A 20,939-nucleotide genomic window follows, 5' to 3' on the forward strand; every position below is an offset into this window, starting at 1 on the left:
GACTGAAATTCAGTTGAAGGCCAAAGACCAAAATGTTTTTTTTCTGTATACAACTGAATATTTATATAATCACAGATGTTAACTTTCTTACTATTTATTTCCATCAGATGGCTCTTTTCAAGTGTTCTTGCTCTCTGTTGTGTTAGACTTTATAAGTAGTAATATTGTAAAAAGAGGAGAGATTATTTATTCACAAGATCGCTGACATAGTTTTTTGTCATTCCTTCTATGACACTTTGGACCAATTCATGTAAATGTAATAGCATAGTTACAGTTTCTATTATTATTATTATTATTATTAGTAGTAGTAGTAGTAGTAGTAGTAGTATTACTACTATTAAGAAGAAGAAGAAGAAGAAGAAGAAGAAGAAGAAGAAGAAGAAGAAGAAGAGGTGTGGAGTTTGTATGTTCTCCCTGTGCATGAATAGGGTTTTTTTTTTTTTTTCCAGAGCATAAAGGCACAATTTTCAAGTATGTGAAGTTAATATTAACCACTAACAGGATATGTGCTGAATCCATATGAATGTGTGACATACTCCGTTTGCACTGCCCTGGGTGTTCTCTGAAACAGGCAGTTTTATAAATCAGTCAATAAATAACACAAAAAAAAAATACATTAAAATTGAGAGAAAACTGTTTATTCGAAAAGTATTTTGAAACATTTAAAATGACAAAACACCGTCACATTGAAATGAGGAATGTTGAATATCGATTCAAGGTTAATGGATCTCGCGTTTACATTTTTGTTGTTTACTTAGATAGCAGCATTTTGTATTAAATGTGCTATTATTGCTTCGTTTTCTCACAAATGCATTTCTAAAAAAAAAAAAAATCCCCCACACTCTGTGCAGTATGATAAAGTACCGCTAGGGGTCGCAGTTGCCTCACGTATGAACAGTGAAGCGAGCGGACGCGTCCTGTGCGCTTTTTACGCAGCCCTCGCTGCGAGTGGCGGATGTTCCATGGGAGCGCGCGCAGCCTTGTGGGTAATGTAAGGTGCAGGCGGTGCAGCACGCCGAAAGCTGCTGGTGAAAAATAGCTTCCGCAGTTCCGACAGCTGTCGAGCTTAAATGCTTTGGAGAAGCACACAGTTGGACGCCCTTCTGTGCCGTGTCCCACAGGAATAACGAGGTTCACACAGCGTGTGCGCGTGCGCCTGCTCGTCCGGGTCCTTCGACTTCTGGTGCAACATGAGTCTGAGCGAGCATTCACTGCAAGCACTGTCCTGGAGAAAGCTGTACCTGAGCCGGGCGAAACTGAAGGCTTCCAGCCGGACATCAGCCCTGCTCTCTGGATTTGCTATGGTAACACTCACTCCTCATCAACTTCCACGCGCTGAGCGGCGCCTCCTCATTTTATTTTCCATTCCTGTCTCTCCAGGTTGCCATGGTAGAAGTCCAGCTGGACAACAGCTACCCGTACCCACCTGCTCTCCTGATCGCCTTCAGTGCCTGCACCACCGTGCTCGTGGCCGTTCACCTGTTCGCCCTGATGGTGAGCACGTGCATTTTGCCCAACATCGAGGCTGTCAGCAACGTCCACAACCTCAACTCAGTGAAGGAGTCCCCGCACGAGAGGATGCACCGGCACATTGAGCTGGCCTGGGCTTTCTCCACTGTAATTGGCACCCTGCTGTTTCTCGCTGAGGTGGTTCTCCTCTGCTGGGTCAAGTTTCTGCCAGTTAAACCCATCAAATCTGGTAATAGCACAGTGTCATCTGGCGTGGCCGCTGCCATCACGTCCACCTCAATCATGGTCCCCTTTGGTTTGGTCTTCATCGTCTTCGCAGTGCATTTCTACCGCTCCTTGGTCAGCCACAAAACTGACAGACAGTTTCAAGAGCTGGAGGAGCTGTCGAACCTCACCAGGCTCCAGAACGAGCTGGACAACAGAGGGGAGTCGTCTATACTGCAGTCCCCCAGCTCACACTTCCCATAGACAGGCGCCATGGATGCACATCTGTGTTGGAACTATGACTCCTGGGTATTCCTCCAGGTGGAAACCCACAACATTGGCTTTTATTTTTCCCCTTTCTTTTTTTTTTTTTTTTTTTTTTTTTTTTACAGGAATGAAGATGTCTCACCTTTTATTGTGAAAAGTATTTTTTAGAAGACACTTTGGAGCAACTGTGAACTCACGTACCTGCCATAATGCATGTAGCCGAAAAATCCAAGTCTTAACAGTGATTAGTAGTTGCATAATTTTATCTATGACATTGTGGCAGAGCCATCTGAACAGTAGCCTGGAATCATGTCTGTCGCCTGCTGCACTTATTTACATGTTTGTCAGTGAACTAGGCATCTGTTCTTGTATTATTACCTCATTCTGTTTAGTGAACCACAACTGTTGGACTTTTTGAAATGGCTGCTCACTGTGTAGTTGATCTGTTGACCACTGTTGACCACTCACATTTGGAACGCCTGAATGTTTGACTAATCAGCTGCCAAAACTACAGTACATTTGCTGACATCTGTAGCAGAGGCTGTGGTAATAAAAGAAACTGTTTTTTTTTTAACCAAGTGAACATTATTTGAATGTAAAACATGACAACATTATATCTAATTTTATTAGTGACATCATTTTGTAAAACTTGCACTAGTACAACAATGAAATTTCACTCGATGGTACAGGTTTCTCTGAGTTATTTTTTTTTTATTTACATTCCGTATAGTTACATAAAAAATATGGTAATTTTCATGTTCTTCATTTCATAAAGTCCTTTGACTCACATGTCTTAACTTTGATTTCTTTTCCTTTGACATTCCTCACTTTTTTCCCCTAACACTTGAAATTGTAGAAACTGTCAGCTGAGTTGGAAGGACTGTATTTTTACTCCTATAACAATGACAAATGGTTTTGTTTGATCATCTCATGCTGATAAAGTAGAAGATGTCGAGAACAGGTATGCAGTGTTCTTATTTTTTGTCCCTTTTCCCTGGACAGTGAGATGAAGTGGAAACTTGCAGTTGAGTTTCTTGTCGTCTATTAATACTGATCACAATAGGCTGATTCGGCCTCCTGTAAAACCAGCTGCACATCCACGAGATGCACCTTGAAAAAGAAGAGAGTTCAAGTTTTAATCTAAAATATTGCGTTCAAAAAAGGGCTTCTTTGTCTTGTGGGAGAATTTTAATTGCATGTTTGGCTGTGACTGCACTACCTTTGGAATGGGATATTTCGGTGGAGTCGGTGCTTCACCTCTCCCAAAATCAGTCAGCGTCCCACATTTGGCTGATCCATTCACCCACAGGCCAACGTAAAGCTGCCCTTTGTCACAGTAGTAGAATTTTCCGTTCCCGTTCTTCTCGCCGTCTCGCCAGGAGCCTTCATACCAGTTTCCATTTGCTGTAATGGATGTTTAGATTATTCCACAGCAGTCACTCAAACCCATGTGAGTGTAAAGCACGTCTCTCTTACTGAATCGAATGATTCCCTCGCCGTGATTCTTATCATTCATCCATTCTCCCTCGTAGATGTCTCCATTGTCATAGTACATCCGCCCCCAGCCGCTTCGTTGGTCCTCATTCCACTCTCCCTCATAAAGTGCAGAGGTTTTGTAAAAGTACGTCCCATACCCCTGAGAAGAAGGGAAATAGATCACAGCAAATCTGCACAGTAGCACTGGGTGTTTTTAAAACATTTCAAATACATACATGCTTCTTTCCCTCTTTCCACTGGCCGCAGTACTTCCTCACATACTCCTTTGATTCTGGGATCAACACGCTGTAGGTGCCACGTCCATCACGCTTCCCACATTTCCACTCTCCATCATAGACGGCCCCAGACTCCTTCCAAACCTGGGTTCCTTTGCCTTGAAAACAAGTAAGCAAGTATTATACCTACTCCATGTTGCGATTCACGACTCAGCGCCGTGCTCGACAGGGTCTCACCGTGCTTCTTGTTGTTACGCCACTCTCCAGTGTATTCATCCCCACTTACAGAGAAAACTGTGTGACGCAGCCCACATTTCTGAGACTTGATATCCAACACTGCTGAGGCTGGCAGATCTTTCTTAGATTTTATATATGGCATAATGGGAGGTGCTCAGTGATAATGCTGTGAAATCAAAAATGTTAGGAATGTCAGAATCAAGTAGAATGTTTCTTAAAGTATTGCAAAATGGAAACAATCAATATCTTTCTCATAATGTTTCACATAAAATCTATCAACTTGTCCATTAATTAGACATTTGTACATTTTTATTAATTCTCAATGAGCTTGACCCTAAACAACCTCAAACCTTTGCAATGCAACTTAAAAGCACAAATCCAATGATAACAGAGCTACAAAAACACACCGAATGGTGACAGAATACAAAATACTTGGATCTTACCTGATGTGTCCAAGCCGATGACTTATTTACAGAAAATTCACCGGTAAAAAGGAAAACCTCGAGCTGAGCAAACTTCCCTGTGCAGTGTCCGCTGTATCTGGTATCCTAGCAACTGCATCGTGCACTGTGATTGGCTCAAACTAAATTCTGTGTTATTTATTTAATATTTAACTAGTCTTAAATGTAATTGAAAGTTGTCACCGACCTTTGATTTACAATAATATATTTTTGTTTATTGAAGAAAATATGGACACAAATTGGCTTCACAAGAGTTCCTGAAGACGAAATGAAATTATGAAAGAAAGATATTTAAAGTGACTCACTTGCTGAAGCTATATTTTCCACTGAAAAAAATGTTATGTCATTTTTTTTTCTTATTTCTCTATTGATTGTAGCTTTTATGGGCCTGTTTTCAGTTCTCAGTTTTTTATATGTCCTCATTTTTATTCACTTTTGCCCTTGACAGCTATACTTATTTGTTCATGTAAAGTGCTCTGAATGCTTTGTTGCTGAAATGTGTTTAAGAAATAATATATCCTTGCCCTGCCTGTCTTACTGTGAAGGTGAAGACAGTTTGAGAGAGAGAGAAAAAAAACCCTGAGGAGATTCATGCCACCTCTGTTATGTTGGCCAGGGGAGCGTCAAAATTCCCTGTGGCTTTCAAGTGTTGGCAAACTCATATTTCAGTTCAGGGATCAGTCAGTCAGTAAAACTGCAGCATGATAATCTATAAAATCTGTATATAACTTCAACTCAGAATGATTCTTCTTTGTATCAGTTCATAAAAGAATATTTTTTCCAAAAAATCTTTCCAAGAAACTGATCTAGAATTAAAAAAAAAGATTATATTAATAACTCAAAACACTTGCAACGATTATATTCAAGTAACACAATATATTTAAAATTGTGTACAGGTTCTATCGTCCCCTTTCATCAGCCATGGCTCGCTCCATGTGGATCAGTTGAAGTGAGGGAGAAATGCAATGAACATCAAAAAGAGCTTAGAGGATATGTCATATCCTTGATTTATTGCTTCTTTTCAATAGAAGACAAATTGTTATTTGTCGAAACCAGAAAATATTTTAATGACTTTGATATTTCACTCAGCTCTCTTGTTTGTTTTCCTGCTCTTGTCCCTGGATTATTACCTCCATTAAGCAATTTGTTTATTTTGCCATTGTTGACACAGAGAAAGGGCACATTGGTGTATCTTTATAACCTTTTCTTTAATCAGTTAGGCCTTCCATTCACATGAAGCAGGTATTTTTAGAGGATAAATCTGACCATGCTTACTCAGCGTCTCTATTTTGGTGTGCAAACCCTGCATGTTAACACTGCCAACCAACAGCATACCAACCAACATAGCGTATTTCTGTTGCAGTGATATAGTGTAGCAGTTCTTGTGTTTTTGTGCTTTATTGACGGTCCCTGAGTCGTTTTTTGGATCAATCTGGTCGGGTAGGGAGTTAGTTTTCGGAAACTACAAGAAAAAAACTTGCAACCTTTGTTAAGCCCCACAGGGATAGTTTCATCGCGGTCGGTTTCAGTAGATTACATACGAAGAATCTTAATCCTGGCGTTTCTTTACAACTTTGCTGAAGTTGTTTTAACCAGGCTGTCTGGTGTGCGCATGCGCCGTGCAGACCAGTTAAAAGGCGCCGGAGTGGAGCGAGCAGGCTGCGCGAGGAGACACGGGGAGACGGTGCTGCTGCCGCCTCACCACCAGCCTCTGTTACACAATGTCCAAACCCAAGTTTCAGACGGAGTGGGAGGAAATTGACGAGGAATACCAACAATTACAGGTGAGAGAGGACCCGGGGCTGAGTGCGGTGTGCTTTGAGGCGGGTCGCCGGCAGCAGCGTGCCGCGGATGACACGAGCAGCTGCTGCCGGAGCGGTTACGGTAGTTTGGCTCTTTGCTATTCGCCATTCATTCTCACCCCAGTCGTAAACGCAACGTGGATCCAGCAGCTGCGGCTTCGGTTGTTAATGTCACAGTAACGGAAGCTGTTTCCCCTGGTTGAACATCACCCTTGACTTTATTCTCCCCTTGCTTTAGAGGAGCTAATGTTAGCTGCAGGTTGATGCGGCTAATGAGCAGCTACAATAACATAGCTAACCTCTCACTACTCCGAGGGTGCGATGTTTTATTGTTTAACAACTGCTGCCAAAGTTACACAAATATCATAAGAGAGGCTTCACGTTCTTGTTTACTCTGTCTTTTGCGTGGGTGAATTATTTTTGCTGCTCTCGAAAGCATTATCGGTGTGTAAACATGCTAGCTGCGTTAGCTATTGTGGGCTAACTTAACATAGAAAGTCTGTGATTGTGGAACGAAGTCTCTCCTGATATGAAACAGTTGGATTTGTATTTAAATTTTAGAATGTAGAGCTGCTCCACAGGGGGTAATGATGGTCATGATAGGTTGCTGTCCAGAGAGCTTCTTAAACGAAGCTGAGCTGTTTAGTGCTTAGAATGTCAGATGTTCAACTTCAGCGTAGTCTTCGTACATTTAGTTTGTGTCATTTCAGCATAGGTGTACAATCTGTGGTCGGTGGAATTGGGACACTTGGTCATGTGCGCAGTCTTGACTGTCCTGCAGTTTGTCATGTGTACTTTAACGGTACTGATGTGAGCAGGATGTCATGTGATGGAGGGTACATGAAACCACAGCATGCTGAATGATGTGGGGAGCTTGCAGTAAACTTGGTAAATAATCACCATACTCTTCTAGTGTACCATTAATGATGTTGTCTCAAATAGTTTTTACACTCAGGCTCCAAGCCTTTTGTAATTTATATGTAGTGTTAATAATGACTGAGAAATTTTGTCAGTCAAATTATTTTTAGCCATTCTCTATAAATATATTTTTTTTTTCTCTTCCAGTTTTCATACTTGTAGAATATCAAAATGCATTATTATAGTCCTGGAAATTTGAGTGGGTTTTGGTGAGGTGTTCAGAATGACGGCCGTGTCAGAAGCAAGCCACACTAGATTCTTAACTCATAGAAAATATGCAGATAATTTGCCTACTGAATGAGTCTGCTTGAGCCAGATGTACAAACAAACCAGCAATTATGCAAAAGACAAATGATAAATCTCTGCTTCAACGGGAAAGCCACAGACCTGGCAACCCTGACTGAAGGTGATGTGAGTGACCTAGACTAGTGGAAGTGACATTGCTGAAGGTGAAAAAGATAGCATTGATGACGAAGCAGATTTTAGAGCTGCAAGACTCACTTCACCCATGGCATCATTTCGCTAAAATGCTGTGTGTGTGTTTGTCCACGGCAACGTCAGTTCAAAGGATCCTATGTAGTAAATGTGAAACCTCAGTTCCACATGCTCCAGCCAGGCTGAATGGGGCTCGTACAACTGAGATCTCCACTTTACCATGTCAGGTGGAAAATTATTTCTCCACATAATGCAATGTCAGGGGCAGTTTGTGCTCAAGCAGATGGATGTAACATGATTTCACTGTGAAATTTTTCCACGTCTTGTGAAAGGAGGCACTGTTTCACTATCACTTTACACTCGTATACGAAGAAGTTTTTAAGCTTATTTTGGATGTAATTCTCCAACAGAAGCATGCTTTCTGATGTCTTTCATTCATTTGCAGGAAACCCATAAAATATACAGACAGAAGCTGGAGGAGCTGACCAACCTTCAGACGACGTGCAGCAGCGCCATCAGTAAACAGAGGAAATGCCTAAAAGACTTAAGATACAGCTTGAACAAGTAAGTCCAGCTTATGATTAGTGAAAATGACCTTTTGCAGAAATGTCAAGCAGCTGATGGAAATCAACATCTCTACTGAACAGCTACCAAAAGGGACGGTCCAGATTCGCTTTCAGCTTTGTTTTTTTTTTTTTTTCCATTTGAACCAAAGTTACTCTTCTGTTGTCGATTGTCCTGTGTACTTCAACAGTCATGGATGTTTTCTCCTCCCAGGTGTGCAAAATCATGTGACGAAAAAGAACTGGAACTAATAGCGGACATCAAAACGCAAATCAAAGATAAAGAGAATGTTTTCTTTGACATGGAAGCATATTTGCCAAAGAGGAATGGGTAAGTTCTTCATATTCAGCGATGAGTATATATTCATATTTGGCATTTGAGGTTTGGTCACTCAGATCGGTTTCAGGTGTGATTGTCAGGATATGTTGCCTTTCTCTCGGTGATGATGAGCTTTCACACAAATTCAGTTTTGATCACAAAGTTGGATAAACCAGTATAGACGAGCGATGAATGGATGGAAGATATGATTGACAGCTGCTGGAATTCATAAGCAAAAGCTGCTCTTATGCGAATTTCATGTTTTTAATGAGGGGAAATCTGTAATATTGCAACACATCGTGTTGTCGTGTGTAATTGTATTATATTGTGTGTATTATTACAATAATGCATATTTTTTACCTTTCACTTCCATGTTTGTTGTGATTTTGCATCCCGCTGACCTTTGTAATCCAAGGGAATCATTTTTTTCCTCCCTTCTCCAGACTGTACTTGAATCTGGTCCTGGGAAATGTGAACGTAACACTACTCAGCAATCAGGCAAAGTATGCGATTAACAACACATTCAACATGTCGGTTTAAATTGTTCTCCATCTCATTTTCTTCCACTTTGGTTTTGTCGACAGATTTGCGTACAAAGACGAGTACGAGAAGTTCAAGCTTTATATGACGATAATCCTGATGCTGGGAGCAATAACCTGCCTCTTCGCCCTCAACTGTCGGTGAGTAACATGTCCTTTCTGAAGCATCGCTGTGGTTGGTGGAGTTTTCTTTAAGTGTGCTCCATTTTTTCTTTTTTTTTTTTTTTAGCGTGACAGATGAAATCTTTAACTTTCTGCTGGTGTGGTACTACTGTACGTTAACCATAAGGGAAAGCATCCTCATGAGCAACGGCTCCAGGTGAGCCCTCGCCGCTGGATCACGGTTTAATTTGGAAATTTTCTCCGCTTGCTTCTTACGTAACGCGTAATCCTCCTCGCCGTTTGTTTTCAGGATCAAAGGTTGGTGGGTGTCCCACCATTATGTGTCCACCTTTCTGTCTGGCGTCATGCTTACCTGGTGAGGCGTCGCCTTTCAGTCCATTAGGTTATTGATTCAGTATCGGCCTTTAAGCATTTACAAGGAACTCCTTGTAAAAGTGACTGAACTGTCACTGATTAACTGTTAATGTTTGTGTCTCACAGGCCAGAAGGACCCATGTATCAGAAGTTCAGAAGCCAGTTTCTTGCCTTTTCCATCTATCAGAGTGAGTTTATGTCCCTCACTGTGACGTGTTTGTTTACAGAAGCCGCTATAACAGATACTGTTAGATTACCGACCTACAGCTATAAATGTGGATTGTTCATTGTCGGTGTATTCTTCCCCGTTGGAGTTTCGCCTCTCGCCTTTATCTTGAATGTGGGTTACCCAGCTTCATCTCTGTTGTGGACGAAAGTTCATCTTCCAGCTTTTTTCGAAAAAAAAAAAAAAAAAGACAAGCTGGCAACACCTACGGCCCAAGTTGCAATAACTTCCTGTGGCAACCCCTGTAAAAAGAGAGCAGCCGAATACCAAAAAATTTCCAAATAATTTAGTCTGCAGTACTTTCCATTTATCCGCATTTGGGTTTGAGGCTGTAAATTATTTTTCACTAAAAATGGAAATGGGTCAGGGGAGTGCTGAGGCTCCACCGACGATTTAGAAAAAAAAGAAAAGACTGGCAGCATTAGAAGTGATGATCCATCTTTTCCTTTTATTATATGTGCTTTTTACACTTAAATTCCTGCTCAGTGTCCTATTCAGTTCTGTTGTAGCTTCTTCAGTCCAGCATTTTAGAACTGGAAGGACTAGAGGAAGGGTTCTGTCCTCATATAGTTCAGAGTTTGAGACACTTATCTAAGTAGGATGGATTTGAGATGTTTCACTTATTGGTTTTAACAGTGATGTTCATGTGTTTTAAAAATGTCCTCACGTGAATAGAGAAGTCGTATCACACACTGGTCATTTCAGCGTCACATGTGACCTCCTGATGTGTCACTTGATGTTTTTTTTAAGACAGTTTGACTGAAATTTACTGCCATCCACAGACAAAAACTACAAATTAGCTTATCGTGAATCGGCAAGTTACCCCTAAATACCAGGAGAGGTCTCCATCCCTGCTCTCATGGAAACAAACATGCTCCGTCTGCTTAGCTAAGGGTCTCTAATGTCAGTGTCGTCTCTGTCCTGCAGGCTTTGTTCAGTTCCTCCAGTATTACTATCAGAGCGGCTGCTTATACCGGCTGCGCGCTTTGGGAGAGAGGAATCAGCTGGACCTCACAGTGGGTACGTTGTAAGCTATTTTTGGTGGTCGTCATTTCAATCGTTTGAACTCCCGGGCCATCTGCAACGCCATGTCTGGACAAATGGGGGAAAGGTGATGGAGGGAGACAGATGTCGAGATCGCTTCAGTTGGCATTGTCTCAAAAGTCTTTCTTGTTTCTTTCTGTTTGTGCAGAAGGATTTCAGTCGTGGATGTGGAGAGGACTCACTTTTCTTTTACCTTTCCTCTTTTTTGGTCACGTAAGTCGGAGCAGTCTTAAAATGATCCTGCAGCTCATAAGAGTCTCCATATTCTGTACTGACAGTGTGAAAACCCAGTATTTCAATAGTAGGTTGTAGATTAAAAGTCGAGTTGCTTGTGCCTTCCTCTTCCTACAGTTTTGGCAACTGTACAACTCGGTGACCCTGTTTCGCCTGGCAGGGCATGACGACTGTAAGGAGTGGCAGGTAAGGATCGCACCGCTTGATTTATTGCCTAAATGTCAAGAGGGGTAAGGAAGCCAAAAAGTGTTGTAAAGATGATCTGTGCCGGTCTATAAGGGAGCAGCGTCTCGTCATTCATTTTTAGGACTGCTTTTAGACATGTCAATAAATGTTTGGTCCTGATAGGAGAGCCAGTGAGGACTTTTAGAATGATTTTAATGATCCAGTATTGATAATTGAGTCCAAATGCCTCCCTGAAGCACCCCTCAAAATCTCTGTTTAGTCAGAGGACAGTCTGCCGACGACGCTGCCAAGAAACAAAAGGTCATGAGTGTGAGGATGTTTCTGTAGCTGGATTCACGGAGGAACGTTTGCAGCGTTGCTCCCTCCAGCGCCGGCCCTCACTTCCCCGTGTTGTTTCAGGTGTTCATGCTGGCGCTGACATTTCTCGTCCTCTTCCTGGGGAACTTCCTCACCACGCTGAAAGTCGTTCACCAAAAAATCCAGAAAAACCAGGACAAGGTGCAGAAAAGTGACTGAGGGCGACGCCCCGGACCGCCCGGCCTGCCAGTAACCCTGAAACGCAAACGCGTACAATCGCTTGATAGACTGACCGTAGTGTGAGCGGGCCGACGGAGGAGGGGAAGCCCGCCGTTCCTCCCCCGGCTTCAGTGACGGCGGCAGCCCGAGCGCTCGGCCATCACGCTTCCACTCTTAACGACTCGCCGCTGTCCTGCCGCTCGGTCGGAGGGGAACCAAAGCAGCGTTCGTCTCCTAATACTGTACATAAGACTCGTGGAATGAATGTGTCTGTGTCCGTGTGAGATCCGTCTGCCTCTCGTTTGAATCATATGCAACGGAAAGGACAGGCGGCGCCCACGAGCTGAACCAAGGGTAACCTGCCTATTCAAAGACCGGACGCCCGCCGTATTGGAAGCTATGGTCAAAAGGAAAATCAACATTTAATGCAGCACTTTTTTGTTTAGTCATCAATTTCCTGTTGCACAGTTTCACAACTCACCTACAGTATTTCCTCTAGACGTTTGGCCTTATTGATCACTGGTGGTCCCGTTCTTCACTAGTCTTCAAGTCATACGGACACCCAGTACCGTTCCCCGGGCCCTTTATCGGTCTGAAGTCGGTGGCAGCTTTTTTTCTTTTTTTTCTTTTTCTTTTTTTTTTATTTAAACCAGTTTTCCTCGCTTTGGAAACACTACAAGGGATTGAAAGTTACAAAATCCATCCGTTTTTAAGCTTTTATGGCTAAAACTTGATTATCTGGCTAAGTCACATATAGAAACTCTTGATTCTTTTTGAGGATAAAGAGTTAACTGATTGTCTCATCTAAACACAAAGCTAACAAGCTGTAAAGTAGACATAGGAGTATCATGTTTCTCTAGTGGAATAGGAAGATCTTCACACTAACTGAACATTTCAGCAGAAGTTAGATTTAGTTTTACAATTAAAAGGTCATTTGTTTTGCCGTTACTGTTGATAGTTCCCATTTTTTTTGTGTGCGATGTTGCAGAAATGTGATTGAATCGCTGCTATTAGCACTGGTACTGCAATACTACGACACGGTTACGATAGGAATTTTAATGATCTTACCCAAATAGCATTAAGTGTTTATTAATTTATGGCTGTGTTGTTACATTCTGAGTCATTCTACTTTTATCCAGTCCGTGTTTCAGTCTTTCCTCTCTCGACCACAGGTGTCCGATTGCCTTACGATGCCCCCCACCTTCACGTTTTGTTTCCCAGACTTTGATCATGTCACTGCTGTGCGAGTTAATTTCACTGCACTAAAGAAAATCACAGTAATTTTACATCAGTTTTATTGAGGGGAAAAATTTTGAAGCATGTTGACCAAAATGTTACATCCGATGCCAGAAAAGCTGCCAGAATAAACACAAACTTTTTTTTTTTTTTCCTTCTTTCTTTTTAAATGACGTAGCTTTTCGTTTCATTTCATCGCTGCAGCGGGTGCCTGAGTGTGATTCGCACCGACACGGGTGCTCAGTCTGTGCACATCATTGTAAAATACGGATTAAACACTTTATCATAAGCATGTCTGTTTCTTCACTGGTGGAGGAAGTGTTTAATTTTTGCTTTTCCAGTCTGACAACTGCAGCCAACTACAGGCATTCTGATTTTCCGACTCTAGTGGGCGCTGTTGGAAAGGCTGAGATCTCTGGCTCAGCGCTGACAGCCTTCACAGCAACACCAGTGCTGTTATGCTGGAAATGAAACGGCCCCCCATCCATCATCGATACTGCTTCTACTCAGCTCGGGGTTGAGGGGCTGACCGCGAAGCCCACAGACCAACACATTCACATCTCAGCCTCTCATGATGACCGAAACGTTTTTATAATCTAAATCTGATTCTGTACCAGCAGATTACATTTGATTTAACGGATAAATGGCATAAAAAAAACATGTAAAAGTAAGAACTGTTAAGATCCTTCCAATAAATATATATTTCAATAGACATTTTTTGTGCAGTAACAAGTCTGTTGAGAGCAGAAAACGAGAAACACTGAGGGGGTTTGAAGAGGGCTGCACTTGAGAAAAATTGCAGCTTGCAAAACTGTTCTTCCTGTTGCATCATTGTGTATTTTTTTGTATCGGTCAAAGGTGATGAGCCGATTACTCAGTGAAGGTTCAGTCCTCCTCCTCTTGGGCTGTTGAAATTGTGTTTTTTTTTTTTCTTTTTCTGTTGGTTTTCTTACATCGCTCTGAATATGAAAAATAATCTATCATTTACACTAGTCTGACAGTCTCTTTATCTTCACAGGAGAACACATTTCTTCTTCCTCTTGTGGTTCTTTTGTTTCCGTCTGAAGGCCAGAGCCTTTTTTGTGGCCTCTCTGAAAATGTCCTCCACGTTTTCCTGATATTTGGCCGAGCACTCGAGGTACAGATCTGCATTCATCTGCTGGCGGGTTTCCTCTCCCTGCATCCAAAAGCAACACAACAACAACACCTGGAGTTTAACTTCATGACTGGATGGAGAAAAATACAAAATGGTTATTTTATTAACTTTATTTAAGTAAATAAGCTTGTTGTCTTAATCAGAATCAGTAATGAATGCATTATAATATAAATATTTAAGCAGCACTTTTACTTTACTGGAATATTTCATTGTATAAGTAGCACAGACTTTTACTATATTCGAGTTTATTTTGAAAAGCCGTCATTTGAAATCAGCCCACATTTCAGCCTGTAAATGATCCTCTTGAGTTCACACAGAATAATAAGCATGGCGGTTAACAGTACTGTGCACACAAAGGTTAAATCCAGCCCTGCTCACATGCTGTTTGCTCTGAGACACTCTACAAATTGCAAACAAGGCATGTGCAAACTTTTACATGCTTTACTTGTCTCCTTGATAAACAGCTGCAGTGTGAGTCCCGGCTGATTCTGTGTTTTACCAGAATTACTAAAGTGTATCAGAAGTAGGGCCTCTAAAATGAGAGATAATTCACTTCTAATCATCTTCGAAATATCAATTTATTATACATATATGAAAGAAATAACTAATTAAACAAAAAACATTTGAATAATATGCCAATACTTTTAAACTAAATTCATGTTTTTTAAAGAAGACAGGAAGCACACCTCTTCTGTGCCTGTGCGTTCTGCAGGTGTTTGTGAGATCTGTATTTCTACAGAAAAACGTGCTGCAGGTTGCGGTTAGAGAGCTTCCTCTTCAAACACTGCAGTTTCTGTCTTGCACACAGTCAAAACTCCGGCGTTTATGCCACCTAAGGTTAGCTCACCTGTGTGTAGGTTATGGGCGCCAGACCGTTGGCCTTCAGCTTCCTCGTGCACTCCTTGTCCTTCCTGAGGTCGGTCTTGCAGCCGATCAGGATGATGGGGACGTCTGCACAGAAGTGTTTGACCTCTGGATACCACTGAGTGGACGAAAACAAGACACCAGGAGCCAATCTGTTGGTTAGTTTTCAGGACTGTGAAGCCGAAACTGATATTTTCATCTGACAAGCCAAGTGCATCTTAAAAAAAAATGACAGTATCATTGAAAGGCCAATTGAATTTTCACTTATTTCTACAATCATAACACGTAAACTCAAGTTTACATATTACATGGTTCTCAAAACAAACTTCCCCTTCATGCCCTGACTTTCTCAGATGCATGTTTGTGTCTCTCTGTTTGCGTGGAGAACTGGACGGTCTGACCGCACAGAGATCAATGTCCGCCGCTTTGGCTGGCTCCCCACATGAGTTAATCACAGCAGGAAGAACGCAGCCTGTCAACCATTTACGAACGGCATGTGAACGGGAAAACCTGTAACGCCAGTTCAACTGTGTTTTTTACCTTTATCAGGACGTTCTCGAAGCTGGTGGGGTTCGTGACGTCGAAGCAGACTAGGATCAGATTGGCCTCTTGGTACGAGAGCGGCCTCAGCCGATCGTAGTCCTCCTGCCCTGAAAGAGCAAGAGCGTGAGGCGTGTGTTTCCTGCTGGGGGCTTCACAGACTGCACATTAAGGGTGTGAATGGGCAGCAGCAGCAGTTTTGAACATAAAGATAAGATGCTTGTAACATGGCTTCGGTGGATATGTGAAACCACATCCTGGCTTCAGCTTCCTCTTGTGCTAATGTAGGGCGCCCCGTTGCCTCTGTGCAACTGATAAGTTGCCCACACAGTGACTGCAATGGTCTTTCTTTTTTCTTTATTCCTGAAAGTGAGACGACTTAAATCATCCACTGTAGGAGTGTAGGAGTGTTTTGTTTGAACTGGCAACGAAAAAGTCTGTTCTGAGTCAAGTTGGGTAATTTTCTGACAAACTCTGGCGCCACATGTAAACCTAATGGTGGACATGTTGCTGCAGAGCTATAGAGCTTGAACTACTCATGAATTGTCTTCATCTAAATCCACATCCTATGTTTGGTAATATCCTGAAATATACATATTAAAGAAGTCTACCTGAACACACTGTGGCCTTGGACTGCCTGATCGTCCAACTGCTTTACGACTGATCTAATGATATTAAGGTTATTACTGATTACAGCTGCGTGTGAAAGTGGGATGAAGGTAACGTGATAGACTCGTGATCTTCATCTATTGTAACTTAAAAGGAATCATGTCAAAACTTTGGCCTAAATCGGATCATTCACTTGCCAAATAAAATGCAGTGTCTCAGTTGTTGGAAACTGCGATGGCCAGAGGGAACCGTGTTTAATCGTCAGTGAAACACATACAGGATGAAATGTTCACGATTTTGTTTGTACTTCATCAACCTGGTTCGAAATTTGACTCCCCAGCTGGTTTGTAGTTTCTCATGTGTTTGCTCAGTTCCTGAAAGGTGATCTTGAGGAATTTCTGTCATGGGCAGCGACCTTTCCTACTTCCTGTGTTTTCAGTGTCAGAACAGTGAACTGATTGGTCATTTTGTTTCAGCGAAAGATTCCGAAATACAAAGATGCTCCTTCTCCTGACGATCACAGTGTTGTTGGCTTGAGTCAGCATGTACTGTTTATCTACACACAATGGACAATACGTCCGTGTGTGTGTGTGTGTGTGCGTGTGTGTGTGTGAGGCCACTGAGGTCAGTATGCTGAAAATGTCTTTTCACATGGTGCTTTGTTCTGAGACACAGAGCTTTATCTCCAGCGGTGACAGATGAGTCGCTCTTACCTGCCGTGTCATACAGGTTTAACTTTATCTCTTTCCCTCCGACAGTGATTGTGGTGACATATTTTTCAAACACAGATGGCGCATACTTCTGTTTTGGACAAACAAAACAAACATTTCATTAACATTTACTCTTTTATGAAAGCAGATTTCTACCTGATCACATATTTGGATTAACATAATTCATTTTAGAAATTGGGGACAAAATATTTTAGAATTTCGACAAGAATAATATATTATTAGTAAAGGTTAGAAATTATTTTGTATTGAATAAATTAATAAACATCAGTTTTCTTACCTCTGGAAAATCACCTTTGGCATAAACCATCACCAGACATGTTTTCCCACAGCCTCCATCTCCCACAATGACAATTTTAAGCTCGTCTCCTTTTTTCACGCCAGCTTTGCTTGTCCCGGCACTGTTCTGTGTCATTTTACTTCCAGGGTTTCAGTTAGCCAGAAGAGGACAAGGCTGAAGTTCCTCCCTCCAGATTTAGAGCAAATACATGGTGAAGCCTGACGCTGATGATGAAGCTGTAAAGCGACTGGTTTATATGATTCACTGGCTGTGTCGAGAGAGAGGAACAGACAAGCCACATCTTGTACCAGGTACTTTCGTCTCCGCTCACCACTTCCTGTTCCTGTCAGTATGAAGTAGTTTCCAGCGGACCCCCCTCTACGCCTCTCTCCAGTCCCATCATCATCGGCGTGCCGGCTGAGAGCATAATGCTGCAGCTCAGCCTGCTGCTCCCACTTCCTTCATCGCATGAGCGTGTTTCATTTTCTGGGTGGGTACTCAATCTGAAGCACTGCCTCCGCTGACCGTGTGCGTGTGTGTGAGGGACAGATAAGACTAATGATATTCAGCGTTGAAGGTGGAGTATTGCCAGTAATCATTGCTACAGAGATACTTCTCTTCTTTCTTGGATGTGTGCAGAAGATGCTGTGTTTACTCACAGGGTGTATCTCACCCTTGCCTGATAAAGAGGCCGATGCTGCGAGGAACTCATATTGACAAACCGTCACCTCTTGCTCTTCACAGGACTCCTCTCCTGATGCATCAAATACGCAACGTTTGCGTGGTGCTTGGTGCTTTCGGTTACCAACCCCTCCCACAGTGAGGTCGAGATGCTGCAATTCCTACACCAGTGAAGCACAGAGATTATGATTGAGCACAAATCCAAATTTATCTTGATATAATGAATTCACATTTTGTCTCTTAGCACAACAGTTCCTGGTGTTTGGTGTGATTCATACATTTCTCTTCATCCTGAGTAATCCTTTTGCGTCACAGACTGAGCGTCAGGGCAGCAGATTGTCTCCGGTCACAGGGTGTAATGTGCACACATCACTTATCATGTGGCAAGAAACCAAAAAAAGGGTTAAAAATCAGAGGAGCAGTGAGTCATTTTAGTAAAATATGATTAGATAGAACCTCGGGACATGAGGACTTCCTCATTTGTTTAAGTTTCTGATAAGAGGTACGGGTTAGAGTTAATAAACAGCCAAATCTAATGTGTTTGACTGTAGAAAGACAGAATACACAGAACTGTTGGGTATCCCTCATTTTCATAAGCACATGGGCAACCAATCAGAAGGAACATTGGGCTTTGTGTTTCAGCCATGTTGATGATCACTAATCATCACATTCAGGTCCTTTCCAGTGAGTGGGACGAGAAATACACACCCAAATGTTGCACTGAAGATTAGTTCCATGTCTAAAGCATTTACGTTTTCAGTAAAATCATTCAAACTAATGTGTCCAGACTGAAATACCCATCTTCTGCAGTTTTAAAGGATGCCGTTATCTCAGGGGTGGGAGAGCAGAAGATTTGAGCAAGCTGTCCCTTTAAGAAAAAAAAGATGACACCCTTTGCCTATTTCTTTGAACGCACATGTATTTCATTAACCAGGAATGCTTTCTGACTTAATGGAGATCATGGATGGGAATTTCAACTTAACTTGCCCTAAAGCTGAAACACCTCGAGAAAATAAACGTGTTCATCAAACATTTTGTGTTAGATCTCGTGGGCCTAAAGTGAATTTAGAGTAAATGTGCATGAACTTGCTTCAGTTTCCAAAATCACAAAACATAACAATTAGTGTATAGTCTATTTATTTAAGCATCTCACAAACACAAACAGGTAAAATTCTGTCAAGTAAATGAAACCCAAATCACAATTATTCACTAACACATGCAAAGATCCAGGAGGTATAAAAATGATTAAAAATAAAAAAAAGACCTTGTTTTAACTGAATACAATACCAACAATCTGTATGAATAGAGAAAGAATCCCTGCTAAGAAAATAAACCCACAGTGATTAGAAAAAAAAATAAAACAGTAAAGAGAGAAGTCTGGTATAATTCAGTGAGCAATCCGTCACCATGAAAAGGCTGAAAGAACAAAGCAAGAAGCCTGATGTAGCTGTGTACCTGCCTGCTTGGATATTCTAACGCCAAAAGCAATGAGCCATTCACGGTTCCTCGTGTGTCCCCATGTGCATCACGGAGTAATGTATCACGGTTTCAGAAGAAAGTCTGTGTGTCAGACAACTAAAAAAAAAAAAAAATTAAGAAAAAAAGGTGCTTGTTGACTAAAGTGAAGCTGGTAGTCTAAAATGTGGATTTTGAAAAAGAAAAAAAAAAGTCTATAAAAGGATACTGAACTGTCCTTTGGGTGTATAAAATATCCAAAGCCCCATCCTAACCAACTGATAAACCAGGAACAATTGTGAAAATATTTTCGCCGTGCAGAGAGACAGCTGTCCTGCTGAAGAGAGGCCAATCCCCTGTGTGGAATATTCCAGTCTGTCAGCGGCGGAGCTGAGTGCGCGCAACCCGACGGGGAGGGTGTGTGTGTGTGTGAGAGAGAGTGTGTGTGGTTTAAACAAAGGCCTATAAATAACTTCACAAACGGAATTCAACACAAAAATCCACACGTATAAGCATTACACTTCCATATCTGTTGAAGTCTTGAAGACCGCTCTGTCTCCGGGGTGTTCGCTCGGCGCGCTAAAGAGAAAGAAGGGTGTCTGCAGCCTCGTGACCTGAATGCGCGCTCCTGGCAGCCGCAGCTGGGAGTGGATACAAGAAAAACAGGCCTCTGACACAAAGCCTGCAAATCCGCCTGTCCTCGCAAGCCTGTGAACACGCACTGGTAGAACGAAGAAGCGCGCGTAAAAACGCACCGTTTATCGCCGAACTGCCTCTGTGGATCACTTTTACGCATCTCCACCCCACATTAACCTAACAATTTAATTCCAGTTTTGGGAAGAAAAATCGCTAGATTCGCATCTAATTTCTTTGTATGATCTGATTCGCGGTGTTTTAAACAGTTTGCTGTAGCTGATCCATCGCTCTTTGTTTCGAGGCAAAAGAGAGCAGGCGCGCGAGCCTGAAGCACCCCGGGGATATTTCCAGCCTAACAGGAAACAACAGGGCTGCTGCAGAGGATTCCTGCTGACCTTATATGGCAGTGTGGAGGCTCTGGTGGCAACAGTCCAGGGCGCTCGGATTACTGCCGACAGACTGAACGCACCGCCTTAACGACGCTTTGCGCATTTTACACGCGCTACGGTTTCCTGCATTTGAAACTCCTTGCAAAAAGCGAACAAAAATAAAAACAAAAAATAAAAAAAACGTTCACCATTTCGAGTAAATTCACACATGTGACGATCGGTGAATGTTTCTGGTAGAATCTCGAGAGAAATTGTCCTCGGATGAGAGGCGCGCTCCGAGCCTCACCCAGTAATGGCGCAGCAGCATTTCACAGCACAGAGCCGTCCTTTGTCTGCAGAGAAGCCATTTTGAGACACAGAACAGCAGAGAACCCACTGATCAGGAGCAGCCTCCACAAGTCCAAAACGCGATTTTTAAATGCAGGGAAGCAGTGAAAAAAAAGATTTCTTCCATTAAGATTTCGATTTTCCTCGAGTAAAAGCTGGATTACATGTTTTGAATAACAACTGTAAGTTTGCAATATACCCCCTCCCCCAAAAAATAACATACCAAAATCGACATGCTGTATTTTTTTGCTGAAGTCGTCTGTATTACATTTTTTTGCTGTCTGTCCACCTTGAGAATATTTGTATAAGCTTAATATATCAGCTAGAAAAATAAAGTTAAATAGCTCAAAAGAGACATTACCTTGCAAAACAACATTTCCTGGAAGTGTTACATGTTGCAGCTCAGTGAGAACTGTCGAAATGAAATA

At 42.1% G+C, this 20,939-nt stretch overlaps 4 protein-coding genes across 4 annotated transcripts; 2 read left to right on the forward strand and 2 right to left on the reverse strand.

Annotated features, from left to right (window-relative positions):
* Positions 1–997: 997 nt before the first annotated feature.
* Positions 998–2,023, forward strand: orai1b (ORAI calcium release-activated calcium modulator 1b). Its single transcript, XM_030084149.1, has 2 exons — positions 998–1,304; positions 1,381–2,023. The coding sequence occupies exons 1-2, from the start codon at positions 1,191–1,193 to the stop codon at positions 1,936–1,938; spliced, it is 672 nt and encodes a 223-aa protein (XP_029940009.1). The 5' UTR covers positions 998–1,190; the 3' UTR covers positions 1,939–2,023.
* Positions 2,024–2,985: 962 nt separating this feature from the next.
* morn3 (MORN repeat containing 3) lies at positions 2,986–4,050 on the reverse strand. Its single transcript, XM_030084148.1, has 5 exons — positions 3,891–4,050; positions 3,654–3,811; positions 3,418–3,577; positions 3,161–3,345; positions 2,986–3,051 (listed from the first exon to the last, which is right to left on the reverse strand). The coding sequence occupies exons 1-5, from the start codon at positions 4,030–4,032 to the stop codon at positions 2,986–2,988; spliced, it is 711 nt and encodes a 236-aa protein (XP_029940008.1). The 5' UTR covers positions 4,033–4,050.
* Positions 4,051–6,006: 1,956 nt separating this feature from the next.
* Positions 6,007–13,132, forward strand: tmem120b (transmembrane protein 120B). The gene is made up of 12 exons (XM_030084123.1): positions 6,007–6,135; positions 7,952–8,070; positions 8,284–8,400; positions 8,832–8,891; positions 8,973–9,068; positions 9,157–9,246; positions 9,340–9,405; positions 9,531–9,592; positions 10,558–10,650; positions 10,823–10,887; positions 11,026–11,094; positions 11,494–13,132. Exons 1-12 carry the CDS (start codon positions 6,073–6,075, stop codon positions 11,608–11,610), a joined length of 1,017 nt encoding a protein of 338 aa, XP_029939983.1. The 5' UTR covers positions 6,007–6,072; the 3' UTR covers positions 11,611–13,132.
* rhof (ras homolog family member F) lies at positions 12,888–19,321 on the reverse strand. Its single transcript, XM_030084124.1, has 7 exons — positions 19,160–19,321; positions 17,983–18,076; positions 17,024–17,865; positions 16,729–16,816; positions 15,407–15,516; positions 14,850–14,984; positions 12,888–14,023 (listed from the first exon to the last, which is right to left on the reverse strand). Exons 3-7 carry the CDS (start codon positions 17,156–17,158, stop codon positions 13,859–13,861), a joined length of 633 nt encoding a protein of 210 aa, XP_029939984.1. The 5' UTR covers positions 17,159–17,865; positions 17,983–18,076; positions 19,160–19,321; the 3' UTR covers positions 12,888–13,858.
* Positions 19,322–20,939: the final 1,618 nt, after the last annotated feature.

Source organism: Salarias fasciatus (genome assembly GCF_902148845.1).
Source record: "Salarias fasciatus chromosome 7 unlocalized genomic scaffold, fSalaFa1.1 super_scaffold_4, whole genome shotgun sequence".
In the NCBI taxonomy this organism is placed as follows: Eukaryota; Metazoa; Chordata; class Actinopteri; order Blenniiformes; family Blenniidae; genus Salarias; species Salarias fasciatus.

Coding starts and splice junctions, on each gene's coding strand:
- morn3 (XM_030084148.1), bottom strand. CDS start 4,032: ATGCCATATATAAAATCTAAGAAAGATCTGCCAGCCTCAGCAGTGTTG. Junction 3,812..3,890: donor GCGTAACAACAAGAAGCACG/GTGAGACCCTGT, acceptor CTTGTTTTCAAG/GCAAAGGAACCCAGGTTTGG. Junction 3,346..3,417: donor CGAGGGAATCATTCGATTCA/GTAAGAGAGACG, acceptor CATCCATTACAG/CAAATGGAAACTGGTATGAA.
- rhof (XM_030084124.1), bottom strand. CDS start 17,158: ATGACACAGAACAGTGCCGGGACAAGCAAAGCTGGCGTGAAAAAAGGA. Junction 14,985..15,406: donor TCGAGAACGTCCTGATAAAG/GTAAAAAACACA, acceptor TCGTCCACTCAG/TGGTATCCAGAGGTCAAACA. Junction 14,024..14,849: donor CGCCCATAACCTACACACAG/GTGAGCTAACCT, acceptor TTTTGGATGCAG/GGAGAGGAAACCCGCCAGCA.
- tmem120b (XM_030084123.1), top strand. CDS start 6,073: ATGTCCAAACCCAAGTTTCAGACGGAGTGGGAGGAAATTGACGAGGAA. Junction 9,069..9,156: donor CTCTTCGCCCTCAACTGTCG/GTGAGTAACATG, acceptor TTTTTTTTTTAG/CGTGACAGATGAAATCTTTA. Junction 10,888..11,025: donor CTTTCCTCTTTTTTGGTCAC/GTAAGTCGGAGC, acceptor CTCTTCCTACAG/TTTTGGCAACTGTACAACTC.
- orai1b (XM_030084149.1), top strand. CDS start 1,191: ATGAGTCTGAGCGAGCATTCACTGCAAGCACTGTCCTGGAGAAAGCTG. Junction 1,305..1,380: donor TGCTCTCTGGATTTGCTATG/GTAACACTCACT, acceptor CTGTCTCTCCAG/GTTGCCATGGTAGAAGTCCA.